Source organism: Oryctolagus cuniculus, chromosome 16, assembly GCF_964237555.1.
Source record: "Oryctolagus cuniculus chromosome 16, mOryCun1.1, whole genome shotgun sequence".
Lineage (NCBI taxonomy): Eukaryota > Metazoa > Chordata > Mammalia > Lagomorpha > Leporidae > Oryctolagus > Oryctolagus cuniculus.
The window spans coordinates 54,809,457-54,833,675 of NC_091447.1; the positions used below are offsets into that span (position 1 = coordinate 54,809,457).

The window sequence follows — 24,219 nt, forward strand, 5'->3', positions numbered from 1 at the left end:
TATGTTTTAACTGCAGTTTTCCATGAGCACTAGAGAACCCTCACATGTGCACCTGTGGACGGGAACGGAGCAGGTGCTGATGCCACTGCTTTCCGCAACCGCAGGCCGAGACCACCGCCCACGTCACGGCTGCGTCGATCCACCTCTCCCGACTCTTGCCGAGACATTGTCCCTCTGCCTGAAGATGAGCCTGTGCGTCAGGGTGAATCTTCTCCGTACTTGTCCACCGGAAACCGTCTTTGCGTTGCTTTGCTTCTTAAAGAGCCATTGCTTAATCGGCACCTCTGGTTTGACCATTTCATTCAAAACTCTGAGACATCCCTTCACTGCCTCCTGGTGCCACAGTGGGGCCTCTCCTCAAGCCCTCCTTTTGCTCCCTTAAAGGTGAATCAGCTTTGCTTCTCTGCCTGCCTGGAACAGTCCACACTGCCCCCGTTCTATAAGGCATTCCAAGCTGTGGGTCTGTTTTAACATTTTCCCTCTTGTCTGTGGCAAGGCTGCTCTCATCTGTGGTTTGATGCCTTTCCTACCTTCCCAGCCTCGATCTTTGTAAACCTTGCCCATGCCCTGTTTTCCCCGCTGCTGCTGGAGTGTTTTCTTCACACAGGGTAGACCATGGGTTGACCACCGTGGCCGCTGGCCAAGCCAACAATGGCTGCCTGTGTTTGTGAATAAAGTTTGTGGTCACACAGCCACACTCACTCATTTACGTGTTCAGTGTGCAGCTTTCCTGTTACAATGGCAGCTGCGTGGGCTGCAGAGACTGCCCGGCCCAAGGAAGCCCGCTGTCTGTCGGATCTCAGCTCCACGCCCTCCACGCCTGCTCCGAGCTCTCTGCGTTTTCCCGCCTTGGTCTCCCAGGGCTTCCTTCTGAGGATTCCTCTGTCCTCCAGCTCCCTCGCTCTACCTTCAGCTGCATGCACCTTGTCTTGCTGCGAGCCATCACCTCAGTATCGTTACCCTTCCAGTTTTAGGACTGTTTCCATTTCCCTGGCATTTTATCTTTTTGAAGATGGTGGGAAGATTTAATTTAGATTCTGTGGATGGCAATTACAATATCTGGAAGCTGATGTTCTGTTCTGCTATTCTTACTCTTCTTGTCTGCCTACTCATTGGTCACTGAGCAGCCATCTCCGTATTCAGAGCCAACCATCCCAGTATCTCAGGGCTTGTGTTCAAGTTGACCCCTACCTCACAGCCTTATGCTCCGTCACAATGCTATGTCATGGCCCTCATTTCATCTCAGCACCCAGGCACTGCATTGCCTCACATCGTCATGAGAAGGGTGAGGACAGTACAGTGAGACCCTGGGGAGAGAGAGCAAGCACAGCCACCTAGCTTGTAGTGCAGCTACTGTCACAGTTGTCCTATTTCACTGTCAGTCATTGCTATTAATCTGCTACTGTGCCCAGTGTATAATTCTACTTCATCAAATATGAGGGTACTCCAAGAAGTTCATGGGAAATGGAATTAAAACGTGTTTATTTTGGTACAAAACAATTCTGCAATCCTTGCATGGTTTTCTCAAGATACGCGTTTCCGCTTACTTTCTGAAGTCCCTCCTGCATATAGCAAACCTCATATAAGCAGGACGGGAGCTCTCTGGGGGGTGCCAGGCATCCACGGGGTCTCGGAAGGTGCCCCCATGGATAAGGGGAATTACTCGCAGTGGGATTCACTGTCCTTTATCTGCCTCGAGTCTTCTGTGAAGAGCGATGTGGAAGGCCTCTCTCTGTGGGAACTGGGCTCTCCACGCTGCATCTTGTCCCGGGCCTCCTTCTCTGTGGGCCCTGACATTGCTCTGAAGGAGCCGTTCCTGGGTACAGCTCTGTCAGCCCTGGGCACCCAGGCAGCCCCACCTCTGCCCATGCACGGAACATTCTTCTGTCATCTTTGGCGGTGGCCTTGGTTACCTGGGTTGGCTTGGGAGACGATTAGGAGGTGGTCAGGACATGTGGGAACTCCACAGCAAGGTGCTATAGTTTCTTTGAGAAATTCTTATTGGTCCCCTCTGTGTGTCTTGCTGGTCCCAAACAGACCACCACCATTGTATTTCAGAATCTGTTACTCTTCCCCGAGAGCCTGGGATTCCTACTAGGGTAATTATAATTCAGCCTTTTGGAGGGCAATTTCTCTTTTTGCTCAAATATTGATTCAAATCATTTTATTTAATGTTTAAACAATTTATAAATACATTATAAATTATAAATCGATACACTTATAAAAGATGATAAAATATTAACAATATTTATCATTTTATATACTCAGTCCCCAATTAACTGAGTAAAATTTTGTTTCTCTACATTTAAACTTTTTTTGAAAATGAATTATAGCTTCATACCATGTGGGAAGCTTAGGAGAAAATGAAAACAGATTTTAGATCAGCATCCAAGTGCCATCTGCTTGCTTAACAGTTGCTTACAGATTTTTCTGTTTCAGAAACTACTTAAAACAGAAAATTATTGTATGTAAATATTGTAGAATACAAGTAGATTTACATGTGCCATAAAACCTGAGAACAAACTAGTGATACAACCAAGATCGGTTCTGTTCTTTTATGAATTTGTCAGAAGAGTAATAATGAAAGTTCTGCTCTCTGTCTTGCATGGAAGCTGTCCAAAGTCTACATTTAGAAGTAGGGGAGATTCCTGGACATTTCTCTTTGTGCTGCTGAGATTGTTGCAACCCCCCCTTTTTTTTATTTGAAAGTCGGAGTTATACAGAGAGAGGAGAGGCAGAGAGAGAGAGAGAGAGAGAGGTCTTCCATCCAAGGTTCACTCCTAAATTGGCCGCAATGGCTGGAGCTGCGTCGATCCAGAGCCAGGAGCTTCTTCCATGTCTCCCACACGGGTGCAAGGACCCAAGGACTTGGGCCATCTTCTACTGCTATCCCAGGCCATAATGGAGAGCTGGATCTGAAGTGGAGCAGCTGGGAATTGAACCAGTGCCCATTTGGGATGCCGCACTTGGGCCATCTTTTACTGCTTTCCCAGGCCATAGCAGAGAGCTGGATTGGAAGTGGAGCAGCCAGATCTCAAACGGGCGCCCATATGGGATGCTGGTGCTTCAGGCCAGGGTGTTAACCTGCTGTGCTACAGTACCAGCCCTGTTCCCAACCCTTTTAACATGGGCACATGCAGCATGGCATTAAAGCAAGTTAGGAAGGAGAGGAAAGCATGTCAGTGTGTCCGTAAATAAACCACTCATGAGATCACTTTTCAGTTAAATTTACATACCTAAGAATAATTGTGTGTTAATTACAGAGTTCAACCAATAGTATTAAGTAGAACAAAAAAAATACTAAAAGGGTTTACATGCTTGGTTAGTTGTCACTGATCAGGGAGAACATATGATATTTGTCCCTTTTGGGACTGGCTTATTTCACTCAGCATGACGTTTTCCAGATTCTTCCATTTTGTTGCAGATGACCAGATTTCATTGTTTTTTACTGCTTTATAGTATTCTATAGAGTACATGTCCCATAACTTCTTTATCCAGTCTACTGTTGATGGGCATTTGGGTTGATTCCAGGTCTTAGCTGTTGTGAATTGAGCTGCAATAAACATTAAGGTGAAGACAGCTTTTTTGTTTGCCAATTTAATTTCCTTTGGGTAAATTCCAAGAAGTGGGATGGCTGGGTCGAACAGTAGGGTTATATTCAGGTTACTGAGGAATCTCCAGACTGACTTCCATAGTGGCTTGACCAGTTTGCATTCCCACCAACAGTGGGTTAGTGTCCCTTTTTCCCCTCATCCTCGCCAGCATCTGTTGTTGGTAGATTTCTGAATGTGAGCCATTCTAACTGGGGTGAGGTGAAACCTCATTGTGGTTTTGATTTGCATTTCCCTGATTGCTAGTGATCCTGAACATTTTTTCATGTGCCTGTTGGCCATTTGGATTTCCTCTTTTGAAAAATGTCTATTGAGGTCCTTGGCCCATCTCTTAAGTGGGTTGTTTGTTTTGTTGTTGTGGAGTTTCTTGATCTCTTTGTAGATTCTGGTTATTAATCCTTTATCTGTAGCATAGTTTGCAAATATTTTTTCCCATTCTGTCAGTTGCCTCCTCACTTTCCTTACTGTTTCTTTTGCAGTACAGAAACTTCTCAATTCGATGCAATCTCAATTGTTAATTTTGGCTTTGACCACCTGTGCTTTCAGAGTCTTTTCCAAGAAGTCATTGCCGGTACCTATATCTTGCAGGGTTTTGCCAATGCTCTCTAATAATTTGATGGTGTCAGGTCGTATATTTAAGTCTTTAATCCATGTTGAGTGGATTTTTGTGTATTGTGAAAGGTAAGGGTCTTGCTTCATGCTTCTGCACGTGGAAATCCAGTTTTCCCAGCTCCATTTATTGAATAGACTGTCCTTGCTCCAGGAATTGGTTTTGGATCCTTGATCAAATATGAGTTGGCTGTAGATGTTTGGATTGATTTCTGGTGTTTCAATTCTGTTCCATTGGTCTATCCATCTGTTTCTGTACCAGTACCATGCTGTTTTGATTACAACTGCCCTGTAGTATGTCCTGAAATCTGGTATTGTGATGCCTCCAGCTTTGTTTTTGTTGTACAAGATTGCTTTAGCTATTCGAGGTCTCTTGTGCCTCCATATGAATTTCAGCATCATTTTTTCTAGATCTGAGAAGAATGTCTTTGGTATCTTGATTGGGATTGCATTGAATCTATAAATTGCTTTTGGGAGAATGGACATTTTGATGATGTTAATTCTTCCAATCCATGAGCATGGAGATTTTTCCATTTCTTGGTATCCTCTTCTATTTCTTTCTTTAAGATTTCATAATTCTCATTGTAGAGATCTTTAATGTCCTTGGTTAAGTTTATTCCAAGGCATTTGATTGTTTTTGTGGCTATTGTGAATGGGATTGATTTTAGAAGTTCTTCCTCAGCCATGGCATTGCCTGTGTATACAAAGGCTGTTGATTTTTGTGCATTGATTTTATATCCTGCTACTTTGCCAAACTCTTCTATGAGTTCCAAAGTCTCTTAGTAGAGTTCTTTAGATCCCTTAAATAAAGAATCATATCATCTGCAAAGAGGGATAGTTTGACTTCTTCCTTCCCAATTTGTATTCATTTAATTTCTTTTTCTTGCCTAATAGCTCTGGCTAGAACCTCCAGAACTATATTGAATAGCAGTGGTGAGAGTGGGCATCCCTGTCTGGTACCAGATCTCAGTGGAAATGCTTCCAACTTTTCCCCATTCAATAGGATGCTGGCTGTGGGTTTTTCATAAATTGCTTTGATTGTATTGAGGAATGTTCCTTCTATACCCAATTTGCTTAGAGTTTTCATCATGAAAGGGTGTTGTATTTTATCGAATGCTTTCTCTGCATCTATTGAGATGACCATATGGTTTTTCTTCTGCAGTTTGTTAATGTGGCGTATCACATTGATTGACTTGCACTCATTGAATCATCCCTGCATGCCAGGGATAAATCCCACTTGGTCTGGGTGGATGATCTTTCTGATGTGTTGTTGCATTCTATTGGCCAGAATTTTATTGAGGATTTTTGCGTGTATGGTCATCAGGAATATTGGTCTGTAATTCTCTTTCAGTGCTGCATATTTTTCCGGCTTAGGGATTAAGGTGATGCTGGCTTCATAGAAAGAATTTGGGAGGATTCCCTCTTTTTCGATTGTTCTGAGTAGTTTGAGAAGAATTGGAGTTAGTTCTTCTTTAAATGTCTGGTAGAATTCAGCAGTGAATCCATCTGGTCCTGGGCTTTTCTTTGTTGGGAGGGCCTTTATTACTGTTTCAATTTCTGTCTCAGTTATGGGTCTGTTTAGGTTTTCTATGTCTTCCTGGTTCAATTTAGGTAGGTTGCATGTGTCCAGGAATCTATCCATTTCTGATAGATTTCCCTGTTTGCTGGTACACAGGTCCTTGTAGTAATTTCTGATGATTCTTTCTATTTCTGTGGTGTCTGTTGTTACGTTTCCTTTTTCATCACTGACTTTATTGATTTGGGTCTTTTCTTTTTTTAGTTAGTTGGGCCAATGGTGTGTCAATTTTGTTTATTTTTTCAAAAAACCAGCTCTTCATTTTGCTGATTTATTGTAAAAATTTTTTTGGATTCAATCCTGTTGATTTCTTCTCTGATTTTAATTATTTCTCTTCTCCTACTATATTTCCATCTGGTTTGCTGCAGATTTTCTAGATCCTTGAGATGCACTGAAAACTCATTTATTTGGTGCCTTTCCAATTTCTTGATGTAGGCACCTATTGATATAAACTTTCCTCTTAACACTGCTTTTGCTGCGTCCCATAAGTTTTGGTATGTTGTGCTGTTATCCTCATTTACTTCCAGAAAGTTTTTGATTTCTCTTTTGATTTCTTCTATGACCCAGTGTTCATTCAGGAGCATGTTGTTCAATCTCCATGTGTTTGCATACTTTCTAGGGTTTCCTGAGTTGCTAATTTCCAACTTCATTCCTTTATGGTCTGAGAAGCTGCATGGTATGATTCTAACTCTTTTGAATTTGCTGAGACTTGCTTTATGGCCTAGTGTGTGGTCAATCCTAGAGAAGGTTCCATGTACTGCTGAGAAGAATGTAAATGCTTTCTGTGTAGGATTGAAAGTTCTGTAGATATCTGTTAGATCCATTTGGGCTATAGTGTCATTTAAATCTACTGTATCCTTGTTGATCTTCTGTCCTGTTGATCTGTCTATTTCTGAGAGTGGAGTATTGAAGTCCCCCAGTACTATTGTATTGGAGTCTACATCTCCCTTTAAGTCCCTTAGCATATTTTTTAAATAAACTGGCGCCCTGTAATTAGGTCCATATACATTGATAATAGTTACATCTTCCTGTTGAATTGAACCCTTAATCATTATATAGTGCCCCTCTCTGTCTCTCTTAACAGTTTTTGTGTTAAAATTTATTCTCCTCGAAGGTTGTTCAGGGTGCAGTGGTGTTGGTGTCTGTGTCCCATCGGGATGGGGCTCCCTCCTAACACTTCAGTGACCCCCAGAGCGCTGCATCCTTGGGGCTCACATCGGTGCCACGTCCTTCCTTCCATCGACTTAGGAAGGCCACACACTATCACTGGCCCCTGCCCCTTCCAGGCCTGCGACTGCTGTCCCCTTCCTGCCAAACGTCTTTTTCCAAATTGCGCGCCCTCGTGTGCTGAGCTGCACTGGCTGCAGCCTTTGGGTCGCATCTATGCTCACTTAGGTCTCCATTATGCTTTATTATGTATTCACCTGCACCCGTGTTTCTGTCGTTCACTTCGCAATTTCGCAAACGGGCTGCCTGCCACAGACAGCACGGTGTGTTCCCTGCTGTGGGGCTGGCTGCCTGCTGGCTGTGAGGCACTTGGGCAAACCTCTTTCCAACGCTGCAACCCCGCAGTGTGCAGTGACGGCACACTGGTCGCTAATATGATCATGGTGGAAGTTAGTTCATGACCATCTTTTTGCCTGGGGCGTTTTTAACTCCTGAGAGCAGAGAAACACCTAGCAGAACACCACTTAATGTTCCTTCTTTTTTTGTTGTTAGATTTTTTTTTTTTTTTGACAGGCAGAGTGGACAGTGAGAGAGAGAGACAGAGAGAAAGGTCTTCCTTTGCCGTTGGTTCACCCTCCAATGGCCGCCGCGGCCGGCGCACCGCGCTGATCCGAAGGCAGGAGCCAGGTGCTTCTCCAGGTCTCCCATGGGGTGCAGGGCCCAAGCACTTGGGCCATCCTCCACTGCACTCCCTGGCCACAGCAGAGAGCTGGCCTGGAAGAGGGGTAACCAGGACAGAATCCAGCGCCCCAACCGGGACTAGAACCTGGTGTGCCGGCGCCGCTAGGCGGAGGATTAGCCTAGTGAGCCGCGGCGCCAGCCCTTTTTTGTTAGATTTAATCCTGGTTCATGCAGCATGCAGCTGCCTCCCATCCTGCTGTTCCGCGTGAGCTCACGAAGACGTGGGTCTATCTCTTAGCTCTGTGGCTATTGTCTAGGTGCTCACTGAATTTCCTAAATGCACTGCTTGCTCAGAGATGAATTTAGGTATGGTAGAGGGCTCTCAAACCATCTGCTAATAATGTAATTTCCTTCTAATCCTAGCATGAATATTTATCCCAAAGCTTACCATTCAGGTTTCAACCAAATCCTCTCACCCTTCGCAGTAGCTCTGTACCCAGGAGTTGAGACACCTCCGGCAAGGACGGTGTCAGTCTCTGAGGTCGAGGCAGGCCTCCCAGAGGCCCCAGGCAGCCCGGGGTGGTGAGTCCATGCATACTGTGCAGAGGGGTGAATGGAGCGGGGCTGACCCGTTGGGCTGGGGGTGGGCAGTAACGTGAGCCTGCTGACGCGCTGCGCACAGATCACGGCTGCCCGAACCTGCCGTTGGAGGAGAGCCGGACACCAGGGCACCGTGGACACAGGCTCCTCTCCGTTCTTGCTGGGTGTGTGGGGATCATTGCTTCTGCATTTCCCAGTGAATGTGCAGAAGCTGCTAATAGATGCTGGCTTCGCTTCTGGTGACCTTGAAATAGATTACAGGAACCCGAAGAGGGCGCTTCCTGGAGTTGCCGTCTTTCCTGGGAGCTTTTTCAGGAGCCACGTAGGCTTCTCTCTTGAAGGTGGAACGTGATGGCGCATCACTGTATGGAACAGAGCTGGATCTCACGGACGGAAGTGGAAAAGTATCAATCTGTGCACTGCCCATGGCTCCCATACTCTTATGCATCCAGTAGGGGAGACAGCAGAATCTATGTTGAGACACTCGCACTGTCAGATGGGAGTCCCAGGAGCTGGAGCTAAAGCCATCAAAGGTTCAGAGAAGGGAGCAGCAGCCACGGGATTCCTCTGGGGGACACACCTCGGCCACCCCTGCAGGCCCTTGTTCCTTCAGGGTAGGAGTTTGTTCTGGGAGCTCCTGGGGGCTCCCAGTGTGGCTGTTGACAGTGACTGTGAAAACTTTATGGGAAGAGAAAGAGCTTTTTGGGAATAAATTACAAACTTAATTAGCATATTTTTCAAATATTCTGTTTGAATTCAAAAGCATTCAGTTGGCCTTTAACAATAACAAACAGATACCCTGGTGTGCTGTCAATCACACTTGAGATGTGAAGTAGGGAGACCACCTGGCACATTAGCTAGAATAGAAAAACTTAGAGATAAATGTACGTTTTGCAAAATGAAGTCAGATATCTAACCCCAGGTCTAACCTTGTGATCTTTCTACATTTTTTATTTTCTCATTTGAATGTCGAAGGACTCAAAACAAAAGATCTCCAATGTCTGATAATTTGTAGTTAGAGCATCCTGAGCTGCAGTGGCCATCAGCACCCATGCATCTCCCTTGGAACGGAGCGGGGGGAAACCCAGGCACAGCACAACTCAGCGGTGGGTTCACAGCCGTGGAAATAGCGCCAGCACAGGTGATGGATTCTCTCCATGACATAGGCCAAGCATAGTTGCTATAAACTTTGAAACTCGACTGTTGTAGAAATTATATCCTTACACGTGAGGGCACTTCAAAAAGTTCCTGGAAAATGGATGTAAAAAAAGTTTATTTTGGTGCAAAAGCATTTTGAAATCCACACGGAGGAGAGATCCACAAAAAGCGTAGTGGGAAATGCACAGTAGGATCAAACTAGGATTTCAAAACTGCGATGATTCTGTTTCTAGGCAGTGCAGTAGATGAAGTATCCTGTTCTGTTAGATGTCCACGAGGCACAAGGGGGCCCCTGGGGTCGCAGTCATGTTGTGTTCCAAGGTCATGTGACGTTCCAGGCACCTGCAGGCATGTGGCGGTCGCACTGTAGACAGGTGGCCAGGTCAGTTCACCTGCCCCATGAGTGACCTGCACGCGTTCTACAAAGACGTCAGTCACATCTTCTCTCACATTTGCCCGGTTTATTTCTCAGGCGTTTCTCCATGGGCTGTCAGTGTTGAGCAGTATTGATAACTGACCCTGAGTGGAGGCTCCATGGCCAAAGGCATTTAGACCTGAAGTGCTCCGTGCGGCGTGGCGTAGCCGAGCCGCGCCCCTGGAGGGCCCTTCCTCCACCAGGTCTTCAGAGGAGCTGGGCTCGTCTCTCTGGCAGTGGGGCCATTTTAAACAGATGGGAGTAGGAGCTTTGGAAAGCGCCTCCCGTTCTTCATCACTTCGAGTGCGAGTGCATTCTGTGCATTTTCCGAGATGTGCGGGCTTTAACCTGCGGAATGTGGATGTATTTTATTTCTTGGATTCTGGTGGAGACTGAGTGGCGTTTGATAAATTAGGTCAACATGAAAGGATGGAAATACAATGACAGAGGAGTTCTGCTCTGGCTTCCAGGAGTCCTGGGGCCGGGGACGTCCCCAGAGGGCTGGCAAGGAGCAAGCTCAGCGAGACGTCTGGCTGCTCCCGGCACTCCCTGGGCAGGCAGCCTCCAGCTGACCCACATTTCCCGTGGAGGAGGATTTCCACTGCGCGGAGGCCACATGTGCCTCATTTGCATGCTTATTCTAGGGTCACGTGTGGGTTTTTTCCCCTCATTTTGTTCTTTTTTTTTTTTTTTTTTTGACAGGCAGAGTGGACAGTGAGAGAGAGAGACAGAGAGAAAGGTCTTCCTTTGCCGTTGGTTCACCCTCCAATGGCCGCCGCGGCCGGCGCGCTGCGGCCGGCGCACCGCGCTGATCCGATGGCAGGAGCCAGGAGCCAGGTGCTTTTCCTGGTCTCCCATGGGGTGCAGGGCCCAAGCACCTGGGCCATCCTCCACTGCACTCCCTGGCCACAGCAGAGGGCTGGCCTGGAAGAGGGACAACCGGGACAGAATCTGGTGCCCCGACCGGGACTAGAACCCGGTGTGCCGGCGCCGCTAGGCAGAGGATTAGCCTAGTGAGCCGCGGCGACGGCCCCCCTCATTTTGATGTTGTGGTTAAAGGATTTCGTACTGGGTGCCTTCCACAAAACCGCACAGGCAGGAGCACAGAATCCCGGGGCGTGCTCCTGTTGCATCAATGCACCTGGGCGTGCAGGATGCGGCTTGGCAGGAACAGGCAGTTGCTCTGTGGGGGAACGGTCGGTGTGCCCGGGAGTTGTTTTCATTTCGATTTCCTGTCTCCAAAGGAAAGGTTACAAATAACCTGGTGCTGACATAAACTGCTGCCACAACCCTGGCCCCGCAGGCCTCCCGGGCTGCCTGGGTTTCTGCTCTGTCGCTCTGTCATCCCGCAAGCAGGGCCTCCCTCTGTGCCTAGACCGGGGAGAGATGGGTCCCCGGGTACTTATCTGTGTCTTTGTTCATGGATGGTGGCTTCTGTGGCTTCCCAATCCTCGTTGTACAACCATAAAGTACACTGGAAGCTTACCCAGCAGCACAGCAGGGAAATTTTATCTCTGTGCCAAAGTCATTATTTGATTATAAAAATTTAACTCAGCCACCCAGACACTGAGCTGTAGTTCTGTGCCGCACACAGTCCTAGACCCCAGGGTGCATCCTTGGAGCCAGGGAAGAGCAGGGGTGGGCGCCAGGGCTGAGACTGTGGAAGGCATTTGTGCCGGAGACGAGGGCGCAGCAAGGGAGGTGCTCAGCCACAGACACTCCAAGGCTCCAGCTTCTTCTGCAGGCTGAGTCATAGCCCAAGGCCTTCAGAGTTCAGCACACGGCGAGTGGCAGCAGCACCCAGCCTCGGCACAGTGGCAGTGGTTCCCAGACCGCATTCCAGGAGACAGGCTGGAGGCTCTGCCACGGATGCTGGACAGCTCCTTCCTTGGCTCGCCACGGAGGCTGTTTTTTTTTTTTTTTTAAGATTTATTTATTTTTTTTGAAAGTCAGAATTACACAGAGAGAGAAGGAGAGACAGAGAGAGAGAGAGAGATAAAGAGAGAGAGAGAGAGAGGTCTTCCATCTGATGGTTCACTCCCCAGATGTCCGCAATGGCTGGAGCCATGCCAATCTGAAGCCAGGAGCCAGAAGCTTCTTCCAGGTCTCCCACACAGGTGCAGGGGCCCAAGGACTTGGCCCATCTTCCACTGCTTTCCAGGCCACAGCAGAGAGCTGGATCAGAAGTGGAGCAGCCGGGATTCGAACTGGCACCCATACGGGAGCCGGCACTGCAGGCAGTGGCTTTACCTGCTACACCACAGTGCCGCCCCCACCGAGGTTGTTAATTGTGCTGCACATCCCAAGCCAGCTGGATACTATGTGACTCGGTTCACTCATGCTGTTATAACTCAATCCCACTGCCAAGGGAATCCGGAAGCATCAGAAATTCACATTTTCCTTGGCCGGCGCCGCAGCTCATTAGGCTAATCCTCCACCTTGCGGTGCCGGCACACTGGGTTCTAGTCCCAGTCGGGGTGCCGGATTCTGTCCCGGTTGCCCCTCTTCCAGGCCAGCTCTCTGCTGTGGCCAGGGAGTGCAGTGGAGGATGGTCCAAGTGCTTGGGCCCTGCACCCCATGGGAGACCTGGAGAAGCACCTGGCTCCTGCCATTGGATCAGCGCAGTGCGCCAGCCGCGGCAGCCATTGGAGGGTGAACCAACGGCAAAGGAAGACCTTTCTCTCTGTCTCTCTCTCTCTCACTGTCCACTCTGCCTTTCAAAAAAATAAATAAAAAATAAAAAATAAAAGAAAAAAAGAAATTCACATTTTCCACTGTGCTGGCAGGTTCCTGTTTTCTGTGGCAGCCTCCCCGTGTGGCACAAGGTGGGAGGGTGTGGGGGATGGCAGCTTCCTTGAACCCCTTTTGTGAGTCCCTAGTCCCATTCATGAGATGAGTTAACTGTCTCCTGAAGGGCTTGCCTCTTCCTACTCTCTACTTGTCATGAAGTCTTAACAAGGGGTTTGGGGCAGACACCACATCCATGCCCTACGTTGGACCCAAGCGCCCTGATGGTGTGAACACCAGGGCTCACGGTGTGAATGCCCTGCACTGAGGTCAGATTAGCACAGAAAGCGACCAGGTGCCGGTCAGGAAAAGCATTAACACCATGATCTTGTGAAATGAGCCAGTTTTAGCCACAGGGCCCTTTACCTGCACCCAGGCCAGATCAATGTAATGTCACATGTCACTTATCAGACATAATATAATACTACAATACAAGTGTGAGTCCCCAAAGAAGCCCTCGCGGTCTTCAACAGGTATTTGCTTACAAACACAGCATCGGGACACTTGGAGAGGAATCTAACAGACTGCAAGTAGAACTACAGGGATCTGCTGCTACATTCCGCCTTCCTCTATCAGAAATCAACACATCTGACACAAAACAATCAGTAGGAATGTAGCTGACCCGAGCCTTCCCATCAATCAACCAGATACAGTCGACATCCACTGCCTCCTTCATCCAACAACAGCAAAACACACATTCTGGAACATTGACAAAGACCACATTCTTTGCCTTAAAAATAGCAAATCAGGGGCTGGCACTGTGGCATAGTGGGTGAGGCCGCCACCTTCAGTGCTGGTATCCAGTATGGGAGCTGGTTCGAGTCCTGGCTGCTCCTCTTCCTATCCAGCTCTCTGCTATGGCCTGGGATAGCAGGAGAAGATGGACCAAGTCCTTGGGCCCCTGCACCTGCATGGGAGACCGGGAGGAAGTTCTTGGCTCCTGGCTTCAGATGGGTGCAGCTCTGGCCATTGTGGCCATCTGGGGAGTGAACCAGCAGATCAAATCCTCTCTGTCTCTGTAACTCTTCCTTTCAAATAAATAAAGACATCTTAAATAAATAGCAAATCAAAGCTAAAATAAGCAGAAGAAAAGAAATAATAAGTGTTTGAGTAAAATCATTGAATTTGAACATAGGAAATCAACAGAGAACAATAAATCAATAATCCTGTAGCCAAGATAACCAAGAATAAAAGCAGTGGGAACTAAAATGGAAAATATCAGAAATAAAAAGTGGGACATGTCTAGAGAGCCCATGGACATTAAAAGGACAACAAAGAAACGTTATTAACAACTCTGTTCCCACAAATTTGGCAATCTAGGTGAAATGAGCCATTTGCTTGAAAGGCAAAATCTTCCAGAACTCACACAAGAAGAAACACGTAACCCTGACTAGGCCTATATATTAAATTGAAACAACAAGATCCTTCTAATACAGAAAGCACCAGGCGTGGATGGGCTTACTGGTGAGTTCTACCAAACACTTAGGAAAGAAACTATACCACTGCCCATGCCTCCCAGCATTGCTCTGTGATACCAAAACCAGACAAGCACATGGCAAGAGCAGCAGCCATAAATGTCTATTACGAATATGTGCATATGCACAAAGTCTGAACAAACTATCATCAAATTGAATACAACAGTGTTTAAAGTAAATTATATACCACAACCAAGGCATATAACCCAGGTATGTCAAGCTGGCTCAATACTTGAACATTAATGTAATCATCATGTCAGCACATGATCACAGGTAAGTCACATGATCACATCATTGATGTGATAAAATCTAGATGCTAACATCCAGCATACTTTCGTGATAAAAACTTAGTAAACCAGGAGGAGAGGAGAAGTTCCTCAACATAATAATTATCTGCAAAGAAACCTGAACATCAGACTTACGGTGAGAAACTCAAATTTTCTCACCAGGAGGAGACTGCCGCCTCTCAGCACCTTTCAGCACCATAGTGGGATCCTGCTAATGCAACACACAAGGGAAAGGATGACAGGCTTCGGGGAGCAGGAATAGGGTCCTCCTCGTCACAGGTCACATGGTGGCCTGTGGGAAACATCCAAGAGTCAAGAAAAATCATCCCTGGAACAGATAAGCAGGGTGCAGGACACAGATTAATCCACAAAATTCAATCACTTTCCTAAGTACTAGCAATGAGCAACTGGAAATGAAAATTTAAATAACTGTGTTATGTGTGTGTATGTGTAGCCACATATATTTAGGGGAAATTCGTTCAAAGAGCCTCACAGCTTAGTTAATTTATAAGAATGCTTGGGGCCAGTGTTGCGGCGTAGCAGGTCAAACTGATGCCAACATTCCATGTGAATGCCGGTTGGAGTCCTGGCTGCCCCACTTCCAATCCAGCTCCCTGCTAATGGCCTGGGAAAGCACTAGAGGGTGGCCAAAGTGCGAGGGCCCCTGCACCTACATGGGAGACCCAAAAGAAGATACTGGTCCTGGCTTCGGCCTGGCCCAACCCCACCCATTGCTGTTGTCTAGGGCATGAACCAGGGGACGGAACATGTTTCTCTGTGTGTGTGTGTGTGTGTGTGTGTGTCTCCCTCACTCTGTGACACTGAATTTCAAATAAATAAATAATTTTTTAAAAAAAAAAGAATGCCTTAGAAAATCAGTCATTGGACTTGTAGAAGTCTAAAATTATATTTCAGTTAAGTTTTTATGAGTTATCATTTATATGTGCTTTGATTCAACAAGAATTTATAAAATAATAACATTTTTAACTGTATCATTACTAAGTTTTTGAAGTAGGGAAAAAGAGCAACATATCACATAATTCCAGTTAAGTTACCTGATTAACTCTTTTCTCACACCAAAATCGTTAGGTGAAGAAAGCTGATTGTGCACATTAAGTGTGCATAGTCATGCAGCTGGTTTGGAACACAAACCGCCTCTCCCTGCGTCCACCTGCCCGTCAGACAGGGAGTCACACAGCTGCCTCTCCCTGCGTCCACCTGCCCGTCAGACAGCGGCGCAAGTGGCTGTCCCCCACACCAGCATGGGGCTGGAGAAGGCAGATTTAGACAAGTTGCAGTCGCAGTGAACCACCGCACGGAAGGCTCTGCCCGGGGACTGCTCTCAGCACAGCCCCAGGAGCAGACATCTGCCTGTCCTGGGCTTGCAGCTCCCTCGCCCAGGTCGGGGTGCAGACTGTGGCCTGTGGGGGCTGAGAGAGGGCTGCTTGTAGGTCACCACACACTTCCCTGCGCGCACGCAGGCGGCGCTGTGGCTGTCCGACTCCAGCGTGCGGTTTCCATCATTTGACGTCTGGTACTTTTGTCGGCTCTTCGCTTGTCTTCATAAACACAAGTTCCTGACAGTGTCTCTAGCTCTTCCTCACCTGAGGCGGAGGACAACAAATGCACGACGATGCGGAGGACAACAAATGCACGGCGAAGCGTACATTTCGTGCCTAGCCAGGGCCACATCCACGCGGTATTGACCCAAGTGTGGTGCAGACACACAGACGGTGGGGCCCGAAGACCAGGGCCAGTCTCTGGCCGGGCGGGCGAGGTCAGCTGAACATGAGCTTCAGGGACAGAAGCAAGGCACCTGCAGGCAGGACGTTTGCTGCCTTTTGTGAAAGGAAAATGAAATTAATTCACATTTGTGAAAAGTAGTCACACTGGAAGGAGAAATTATACATTACTAAAAGCCGCTGCTGCGTTGCCTGGAGGTGGCGATGAGAAAGCAAGGATGGGGTGGAGACATGGAAACTGCCTGGCCTAACTCGTCACTCGCCGTCACTCACTGTCAGTCACATGACTGCACAGAGGGGACCGAGGGGGTTCCTGAACAAACGCACCATCTGTAAGAAGTGAAAGGCGGACCTCTGTTACGTATTAGAAATCACATTCGTGTTGACTTTGAAGCTGCCTTTTGTAACTGTAGGATAAAAAAAAAAAAAAAAAAAAAAAAAAAAACACAAGTAATGAGCTCATTTCAACAAGCAAGAGCCCTAGTGTAAAAAAAAATGAGATCTACTAGTGGGCTTACATCAGTCCTGGTGAGAACGGAATGAAAAATAAAAAGTGTGAACTTCACTTCTCAACATAAACTCCACTACCCTGGAGATGCTTCTGTTAGTCCACCCCTAAGGGCGCAGGGTCCCAGGAGAGCCCTGGCAGTCTTTATACCCTTCTGTTAGTCCACCCCAAGGGCGCAGGGTCCCAGGAGAGCCCTGGCAGTCTTTATACCCTTCTGTTAGTCCACCCCAAGGGCGCAGGGTCCCAGGAGAGCCCGGCAGTCTTTATACCGCAAGGAAGGAAAGGGGCTGCCCGCTAAACGCATGTCGAAGGTGAGGGAGCCGGAGGCGTTCAGGATGGGCCAGGGCAGGGCAGTGAGGATGGGCCGCTGGGCCCCTGCGGAACTGCGCTGTGTGAAAGGGAGGAGCGGCACTCGTGCTGGCAGGACTCGGGAGCTTCCAGGGCTGCTCTGCTGAGGCTTTGCCTGACGCTGTCAGTGCACTCACCTAAGCATGATGCTGCCACCCCCGACTCTCCCGGAAGTCAAGGGGAAGCACATCCGAGCATCAGTGCTGTCACCCCGTGGCCCTCCCGGAAGTCCAGGGGAAGAACCAGCATCAGATGCTGTCACCCCGAGGCCCTCCCGGAAGTCCAGGGGAAGAACCAGCATCAGATGCTGTCACCCCCTGACTCTCCCGGAAGTCAAGGGGAAGCACGTCCGAGCATCTGTGCTGTCACCCCGTGGGCCTCCCGGAAGTCCAGGGGAAGAACGAGCATCAGATGCTGCCACCCCGAGGCCCTCCCGGAAGTCCAGGGGAACCATGTCCGAGCATCAGTGACCGTTGCCGGGACTTCACCCTTGGTAGCCACAGTTGTGGTTGTGTTTTGTCTTCAGAACGGCACCAGGAAAGCCTGCCCGTTTCTGCTCCAGTTCTTGGAAGAGAAGCTCGAGGACCTTGACGCCGCCTGTTCAACAGTTTGCACGGGCAGCCCTGCTCCTGCCTGCCCCGACCCGTGCAGCCCTGAACTCGCTCTGCCTTGCAGGTGTGGGGTCTGGGGTGTTGGCTGCTGCTGCCGCTGCCATTTGCCGATCCTCTTCAACTAGGACGTGGATAAGATTGACTATATTTTCCGAGAAAACTGATGTGGATGGTCTTCCCTGCAGGCTTAATTTTCGACGTGTCTTTTCCCTTCTTACAGTGAATTACCTGTTTACTTATATGCAGACGGTTCACTTATCTGGGGCACTGTCCCCATAAACTTTTCATGAAGAGTCAGTGATCTCACTTCCTCGACCATGCCTCATCATTAATTTGACATGTGTTCTTGCATTCATTGTATCCCATGTCCCCCTGATAAGGGGCCCTTTTCAAAGTGGTACCTTACCCTTTGTAGTGCCTCAAACTAGATCCTGCTGAGACGAGTTATAATTTGTAAAGGTTTTAGTGCAAAAAATTGAAATCTACGTGTAGTTTCTCACAGGTGTTTTCTATGAACTTTTTGAAGATAGCACAAAAAAAGCAAAACCTACGAAGAAAAAAATAGAATAAAGCAAGAAAATATGTTGAATTTAAAGGGTTTCATTAGTGGCCAGCACTGTGGTATGGTGGGTTAAGCTGTGGCCTGCAGGACTGACATCCCATATGGGCACTGGTTCCAGTCCCTGCTGCTCCACTTCCCATCCAGCTACCTGCTAGTGTGCCTGGGAAAGCAGCAGAGGATGGCCCATGTGGGAGACCTGGAAGAAGCTCCTGGCTCCTGGTTTCAGCCTGGTACAATCCTGGCCATTATGGCCATTTGGGGAGTGAACCAGCAGATGGCAAGTTTCTCTCCCTCTCTCTGTAACTCTACCTTTCAAATAAAGAAATAAATCTTTTTTAAAGAAAAAGGTTACATTATAGGTGAGAGATATACATATATAAAATCTAAGAAAAATGTTGAATTCTAATGATTATGAACTTATAATTGTGTGTGTGTTCCCATCTGTGCCTGCTAAGAGGGCCTAGGCACTGTGCCAATCTAGAAGAGTGGGCACACGCAATACCCAGGTCTCAGGTCTCGGTGCATTCTCCATCAAAAGGGAGAACCGGCCAACTCCAGACATGGACACGATGAGCTGAAGGTATGTTCTTGGTTCAGAAATGAGAGAAACTTTAAGAGACTACAGTAGTGCATTAAAATGGTACCAGAGCTGCCTGAACACTCAGGTTCTCATAGGCAAATGTCAGACTATTTGAAAATCAAAAACAATAATGACTTTAAGAGGCTGCAAAACATGGAAAAGTTAAGATCAAAAATCCTACAGCAATATAAAGAGTGAAGATGTAAACTAATAATCTGGAAGAAACTCAGTAAATTTACTGTTGCAATGACACAGAAAGGTTGATTCAGGCTAGGACTTGTGCTGCGTTCAGAACACAAGTGTGGGGCACAAGGAGGTTCCGGTCCCAGCACCATGCACTGGGAGGCAGTGTTACTCTCATTCCGTGGGGGCGGTCACTGGGGCGAGGACAAGGAGTTAGTCCAAGATCACGTAACTACCCCGGAGCAGAGCCAGATAGTTCATGTATGTTTACCTAGAGACAAGACTTCTAAGTACCTGATTCTACCAATACAGGCTTTCTAGGCATTTATGTTGCACCTTCTGTGTACAAAGCATACTGACAAATGTTGGGATGACTTAGAAGCAGATCGTGTCTCCCAAATTAAACTCCGCCAAGCAAGATGAAACTGGGATCTGGGAGTCGTTCGAAACGAGTGGATTATTTTTTTTTAATAAAAAAAATTGTATTTACTTAGAAGCATTCATAATGTCAACAAAACAGCTGCAACTTTTTTTTTTTTTTGCAATTACAGAGTGGTATTCAGTTAACAGAACAACAATTATTTCGTATAACTACCGTCCCCATATATAACTAATTTGTGCTGTGCACCAACAAGAACCTGCTTTAAATTTCCATGCCAGCCGGCGCCGCGGCTCACTAGGCTAATCCTCCGCCTAGCGGCGCCGGCAGACCGGGTTCTAGTCCCGGTTGGGGCGCCGGATTCTGTCCCGGTTGCCCCTCTTCCAGGCCAGCCCTCTGATGTGGCCAGGGAGTGCAGTGGAGGATGGCCCAGGTGCTTGGGCCCTGCACCCCATGGGAGACCAGGAAAAGCATCTGGCTCCTGGCTCCTGCCATCGGATCAGCGCGGTGGCGGCCATTGGAGGGTGAACCAACGGCAAAGGAAGACCTTTCTCTCTGTCTCTCTCTCTCACTGTCCACTCTGCCTGTCAAAAAAAAAAAAAAAATTTCCATGCCAATTTACAACCCCCATACTGTACCAGGCAAGGTTAATGGCTATTGAAAATACCACCAGGACAGGGCTATCTAAAGACACATTCGGTAGTGTGTTAACTATACAAAAAAAGACACTGTACAGTTTAAAAACAAATCTTACACAGCCTTACATTTCAATTTTTTTTCTTTAAAAGGAGTGAGTTGTGTACAGGGGGGTTAAATGCTTTATAGACAAGAAAAAAAAAACTGCGCTAGAACCAACTTATTCATCATCATCATCTTCTTCTTCATCTTCATCTTCCTCGTCTTCCTCTTCCTCCTCATCCTCTTCGTCTTCTTCATCCTCCTCCTCTTCCTTCTTTTTCTTGCTCTTTTCAGCCTTGACGACTCCCTTTTTCGCTGCATCAGGTTTTCCTTTAGCTCGGTATGCAGCAATATCCTTCTCGTACTTTTCCTTCAGTTTGGCAGCCTTCTTCTCGTAGGGCTGCTTGTCATCTGCAGCAGTGTTATTCCACATCTCTCCCAGTTTCTTTGCAACATCACCAATGGACAGGCCAGGATGCTCTCCTTTGATTTTGGGGCGATACTCAGAACAGAACAAGAAAAAGGCCGAAGGAGTCCTCTTGGGCGCATTGGGATCCTTGAACTTCTTTTTTGTCTCCCCTTTAGGAGGGATATAGGTTTTCATTTCTCTTTCATAACGAGCCTTGTCCGCCTTTGCCATGTCTTCAAATTTTCCCTTCTCTTTAGCAGACATGGTCTTCCACCTCTCTGAGCACTTCTTAGAAAACTCTGAGAAGTTGACGGAAGCATCTGGGTGCTTCTTCTTATGCTCCTCCCGGCAAGTTTGCACAAAGAATGCATATGATGACATTTTGCCTCTCGGCTTCTTAGGATCTCCTTTGCCCATGTTTAGTTATTTTTCCTCAGCGAGGCACAGAGTTGCCCAGTGCCCGTCCGGCTCTCACTTGAAACGAGTGGATTATTAAACCTGGAGGTGTCAGAGGGAGAAGAGCAGAATGCCGGGCCACTCCCCTATCACAACCTTCAGGGGCTGGCCCCTTTGCCCACTGACTGGCCTGAAAACAACCCCAAAAAGCATCAGTTACTCCACTTGGACGTATGGGAAGGCTAGTTTTTAGCTTGAAGTTCTGTAGATTAATTTCTTCTTAAAATGTTGCAGATGAAACTGGTCCATCTCTTGGATGACTTCGCACATTATAATTAAACATATTTTGCCTGTTTGAGCACATTATAAAAGGCTTAGAAACAAAGAAAGAAGGAAAATGAGAATTTTGGCAAACAGATGAAGTTCAAAGTTCAAAGCCTTTATTTAGACTGCAGTAATTACCGATGTTTGAATTTCATTGTAGTTCTTTTTGATATTTGAAATTTAGATGGAGATTTGGAAGCAAAGCAATTGTTCGTATTGGAATTAGGTGTATGAACCTCAACAAAAAAGCCACTGACTAAGAAGCCATTTGTCTCAGCTCACACTGGATATCTTTCTGATACTCATTGTGTCACACTGTTGAGCTCATATGCAGAGGGAAGGGCAGATGTGACACCTTGGTTGACCAGTTGGTGCTGCTGACTGGGCGCTGCAGAGGACTTTGGTCTCCTGGCAGACTGACAGACCCCTCCCTGCACATGCTCAGTGGTGCCTCTCCACAGGTGGTCCCCTGGCCATGGTGTCCTTCACCTGGGAACTGAGCAAAGCAATGTGCAGGCGGCATCCTGTGCCTGGGAGTCAGAAGTTCAGGGGCAGACCCTGAGCCAGCATTTCACAGACTGCAAGTGTCCAAACTTGGAAACCTGCTCCAAGAGGAGGGCGTTACACCGGCTTGTGCGCCTTCAAGCAGTCTGCGTGTTGAAGCTTTGTCATGAAGAACAAGAGTGGTTCCGTGAAGGTTTCAGTTAATCGTGCTTTCTCTATGGTTACTTAGAAATAATTAAATCAAACGATGCCAACCTGACCCATGTATATGGCCCCAGCAACGGAAGAGCCTGTTAATGAAAAATAGCAGTGTTGTCATAAAAATTTAAACGCATTGATTTCATTTCAGAGACAAAATGCTGAAGCACTTCATTTTATGACTTCTCCATTGTCCTTCCTGAGAGTGAGTGGAACGTGCTAAGAGCCTGATTGCCTAATTATGAGCATTATGTATTTATGCCCCCCCCGCCCATACTAAAACACATCTTCCGATTTTCAGGTCCAAACTGCTTTGCCGAAACTGCTGTCATCCCAGCTGGCAGGGAAGTGAAGACTGACGAGTGCACCATCTGCCACTGCACCTACGAGGAAGGCACGTGGAGGATCGAGCGGCAGGCCATGTGCACGAGGCACGAGTGCAGGCAGATGTAGTGCTTCTCGGAGCGGGAGCCGCACGCGCGCTTTCCAGAGCAGTCAGTCACTGCTGTGACCACCCGGATGACTCTGAGGACACTTCCGACGGGGAACCGCGGAGACTGGTTGGTGCTTCTGCTTTTCTTGGTAACAAACACTGCAAGAGAAGGCAACGGATGTATTCCACACACCATCAAGGACCTTGGGCATAAAATCCCTCTCTAAATAAATGTGCTATTTTCACAGTAAGTACCCGAACGTGCACTATTATATATTAAATGTATTTCTATAACCCCTTGATTAGAGAGCGTATATAAATGTTTTCTAGAGGTACAGATTAAAAACACTGTGTTGTCAACCGTCCTCGCCGTGTGCCTGCATGTCTGTCAGTTCTAAGCCCAGCGAGGCGGGCGTTCACGAGGGCTGGGCCACCTTCACCCCCTCACACGCAGCAGTGCATCCAGCCATGGGTCACGCACGGGGTGCTTTCCCCTGCAGCCCGGTGCAAATTCCATGTCGTGACAGACACAGACCTCACGTCTATCCTCAGGGGATCGGCTCTTTATACAGAAGTTCTTTCCTTCTCTTAGTAACAGCCCACGTTTCAGTTTCTTTCTCCGTCATTTGGAAAGTGCAAGGCTGAAGATGACTAACACACTGTTCTTACTGCTTCCCAAGTTCCTCCATTGTGGACCACAGCTAAATGCACACATACTTCTTATTACATCACTCTGTTCTAGAATTGACTTGGATTCATTCCTTAAACTGAGGAACAGTCGGCTGGAAGGTCTCCGTTCCCACTCCAGGAGCATGCAGGGAAGCAGGGACGGTTCCCTCGATGCAGCCAAGTTCAGGGAACTGAACTCTGGATGAGCTTGCACTTCAAGTCCAAGTGCGGTACAGAAACCTCGGCTGCCAGTTGAGCTTCTCGCATTTCCCATAGGAATGAGCCATCTCCTCTCCCTACAGTGCACAGTAAGATCCCCAGTGACCGCCCTGTGCCAGCCATTCTCCAAGAGCAGGGCGACCAGCAGTCCTGTCCACCTAAGTTAAAATACACACACTTGAAGGCCAAGTGCACTCCACGGCTTGCTTGTTACACAGGGTTCCAGACTTTGTTTTCCGTTCACTTGGACAGGGAACAAAAGAAGCTACTGGAAGCTCTGACGCTTTGATCCATGCATGTCACAGGATAGCCCACCGTGGCTGATCGCACCAGCACTTAGGGCACTGAGGAAAGAAGTGTTCGTAGGTGCAGACATAGAGTGAAACAGGAAACTTAGAAACATTTGAAGCCCTTAAAATGCTTTGCATACATTGTTACTCCTAAATTGTGTATTTATCAGCTATTACGTATGAAGTAATTGGATGACAGAAAGCACTAAGGTGTGGCTTCTTGCCTTCTTGCCCGTTGGTCTCTGCACGACAGGAACGTGAGGTTGCAGCGTCCTGTGTTGAGAGCCTGACCAGCGCTCCGCCGATTGGGGTGGGAATGGCCTCCTGAAACGCACGCAGAGAACACAGCAGATGGTGAAAACACACGAATGGTGGTCAGTGCTTAAAGACCACTTAATCTTCAAGGGAACATGGACACATCTGTCACTGCTGAACCCCAAGGCTCAACCCCAAAGACTTTACCCAGCCTAATGCTGCCACTAACTCTGAACCATCACGCATTTGCATATGCTCTAGCTAATTTTCATCTCATTTGTAAAGAAAGTGGGAGTCAAATGGACCATATGCACACAGACTGCATGAACGCACTCAGGGAAATTATTAGCTAATTGCTCAGGTGTGATCAGCTTTCCACGACTTAACTGTCAGTATTAAAGACTGAGACATCGGCCATTCCTCCATCTTACAAGGGTACATTTTGTTGAGACAAGGTTACATAAAATTGTCATTTTGCCAACAGATAGCACTAGCCCGCGTGTGGGTGGGCCATTATCTGCCTCATAGAGTGGACATCTTCTCTCACCTGCACAGGATGCTGTCA

At 47.5% G+C, this 24,219-nt stretch overlaps 2 protein-coding genes across 2 annotated transcripts in view; one reads left to right on the top strand and one right to left on the bottom strand.

The window, feature by feature from the left end:
• VWC2 (von Willebrand factor C domain containing 2) overlaps nucleotides 1-23,801 on the top strand; it is a 103,293-nt gene extending 79,492 nt beyond the window's left edge. Inside the window, exon 4 of the mRNA XM_017337642.3 lies at nucleotides 22,090-23,801. Coding sequence (XP_017193131.2) covers nucleotides 22,090-22,241 — 152 coding nt within the window. The 3' untranslated portion in view covers nucleotides 22,242-23,801. The remainder of the gene's footprint in view (nucleotides 1-22,089) is intronic.
• Nucleotides 20,040-20,843, bottom strand: LOC100356237 (high mobility group protein B1-like). Its single transcript, XM_051853181.2, has one exon. It carries the CDS (start codon nucleotides 20,781-20,783, stop codon nucleotides 20,136-20,138), a length of 648 nt encoding a protein of 215 aa, XP_051709141.1. The 5' UTR covers nucleotides 20,784-20,843; the 3' UTR covers nucleotides 20,040-20,135.
• Nucleotides 23,802-24,219: the final 418 nt, after the last annotated feature.

What these genes read in the sequence shown, in the direction of transcription:
- LOC100356237 (XM_051853181.2), bottom strand. Translation starts at nt 20,783, where the DNA reads ATGGGCAAAGGAGATCCTAAGAAGCCGAGAGGCAAAATGTCATCATAT.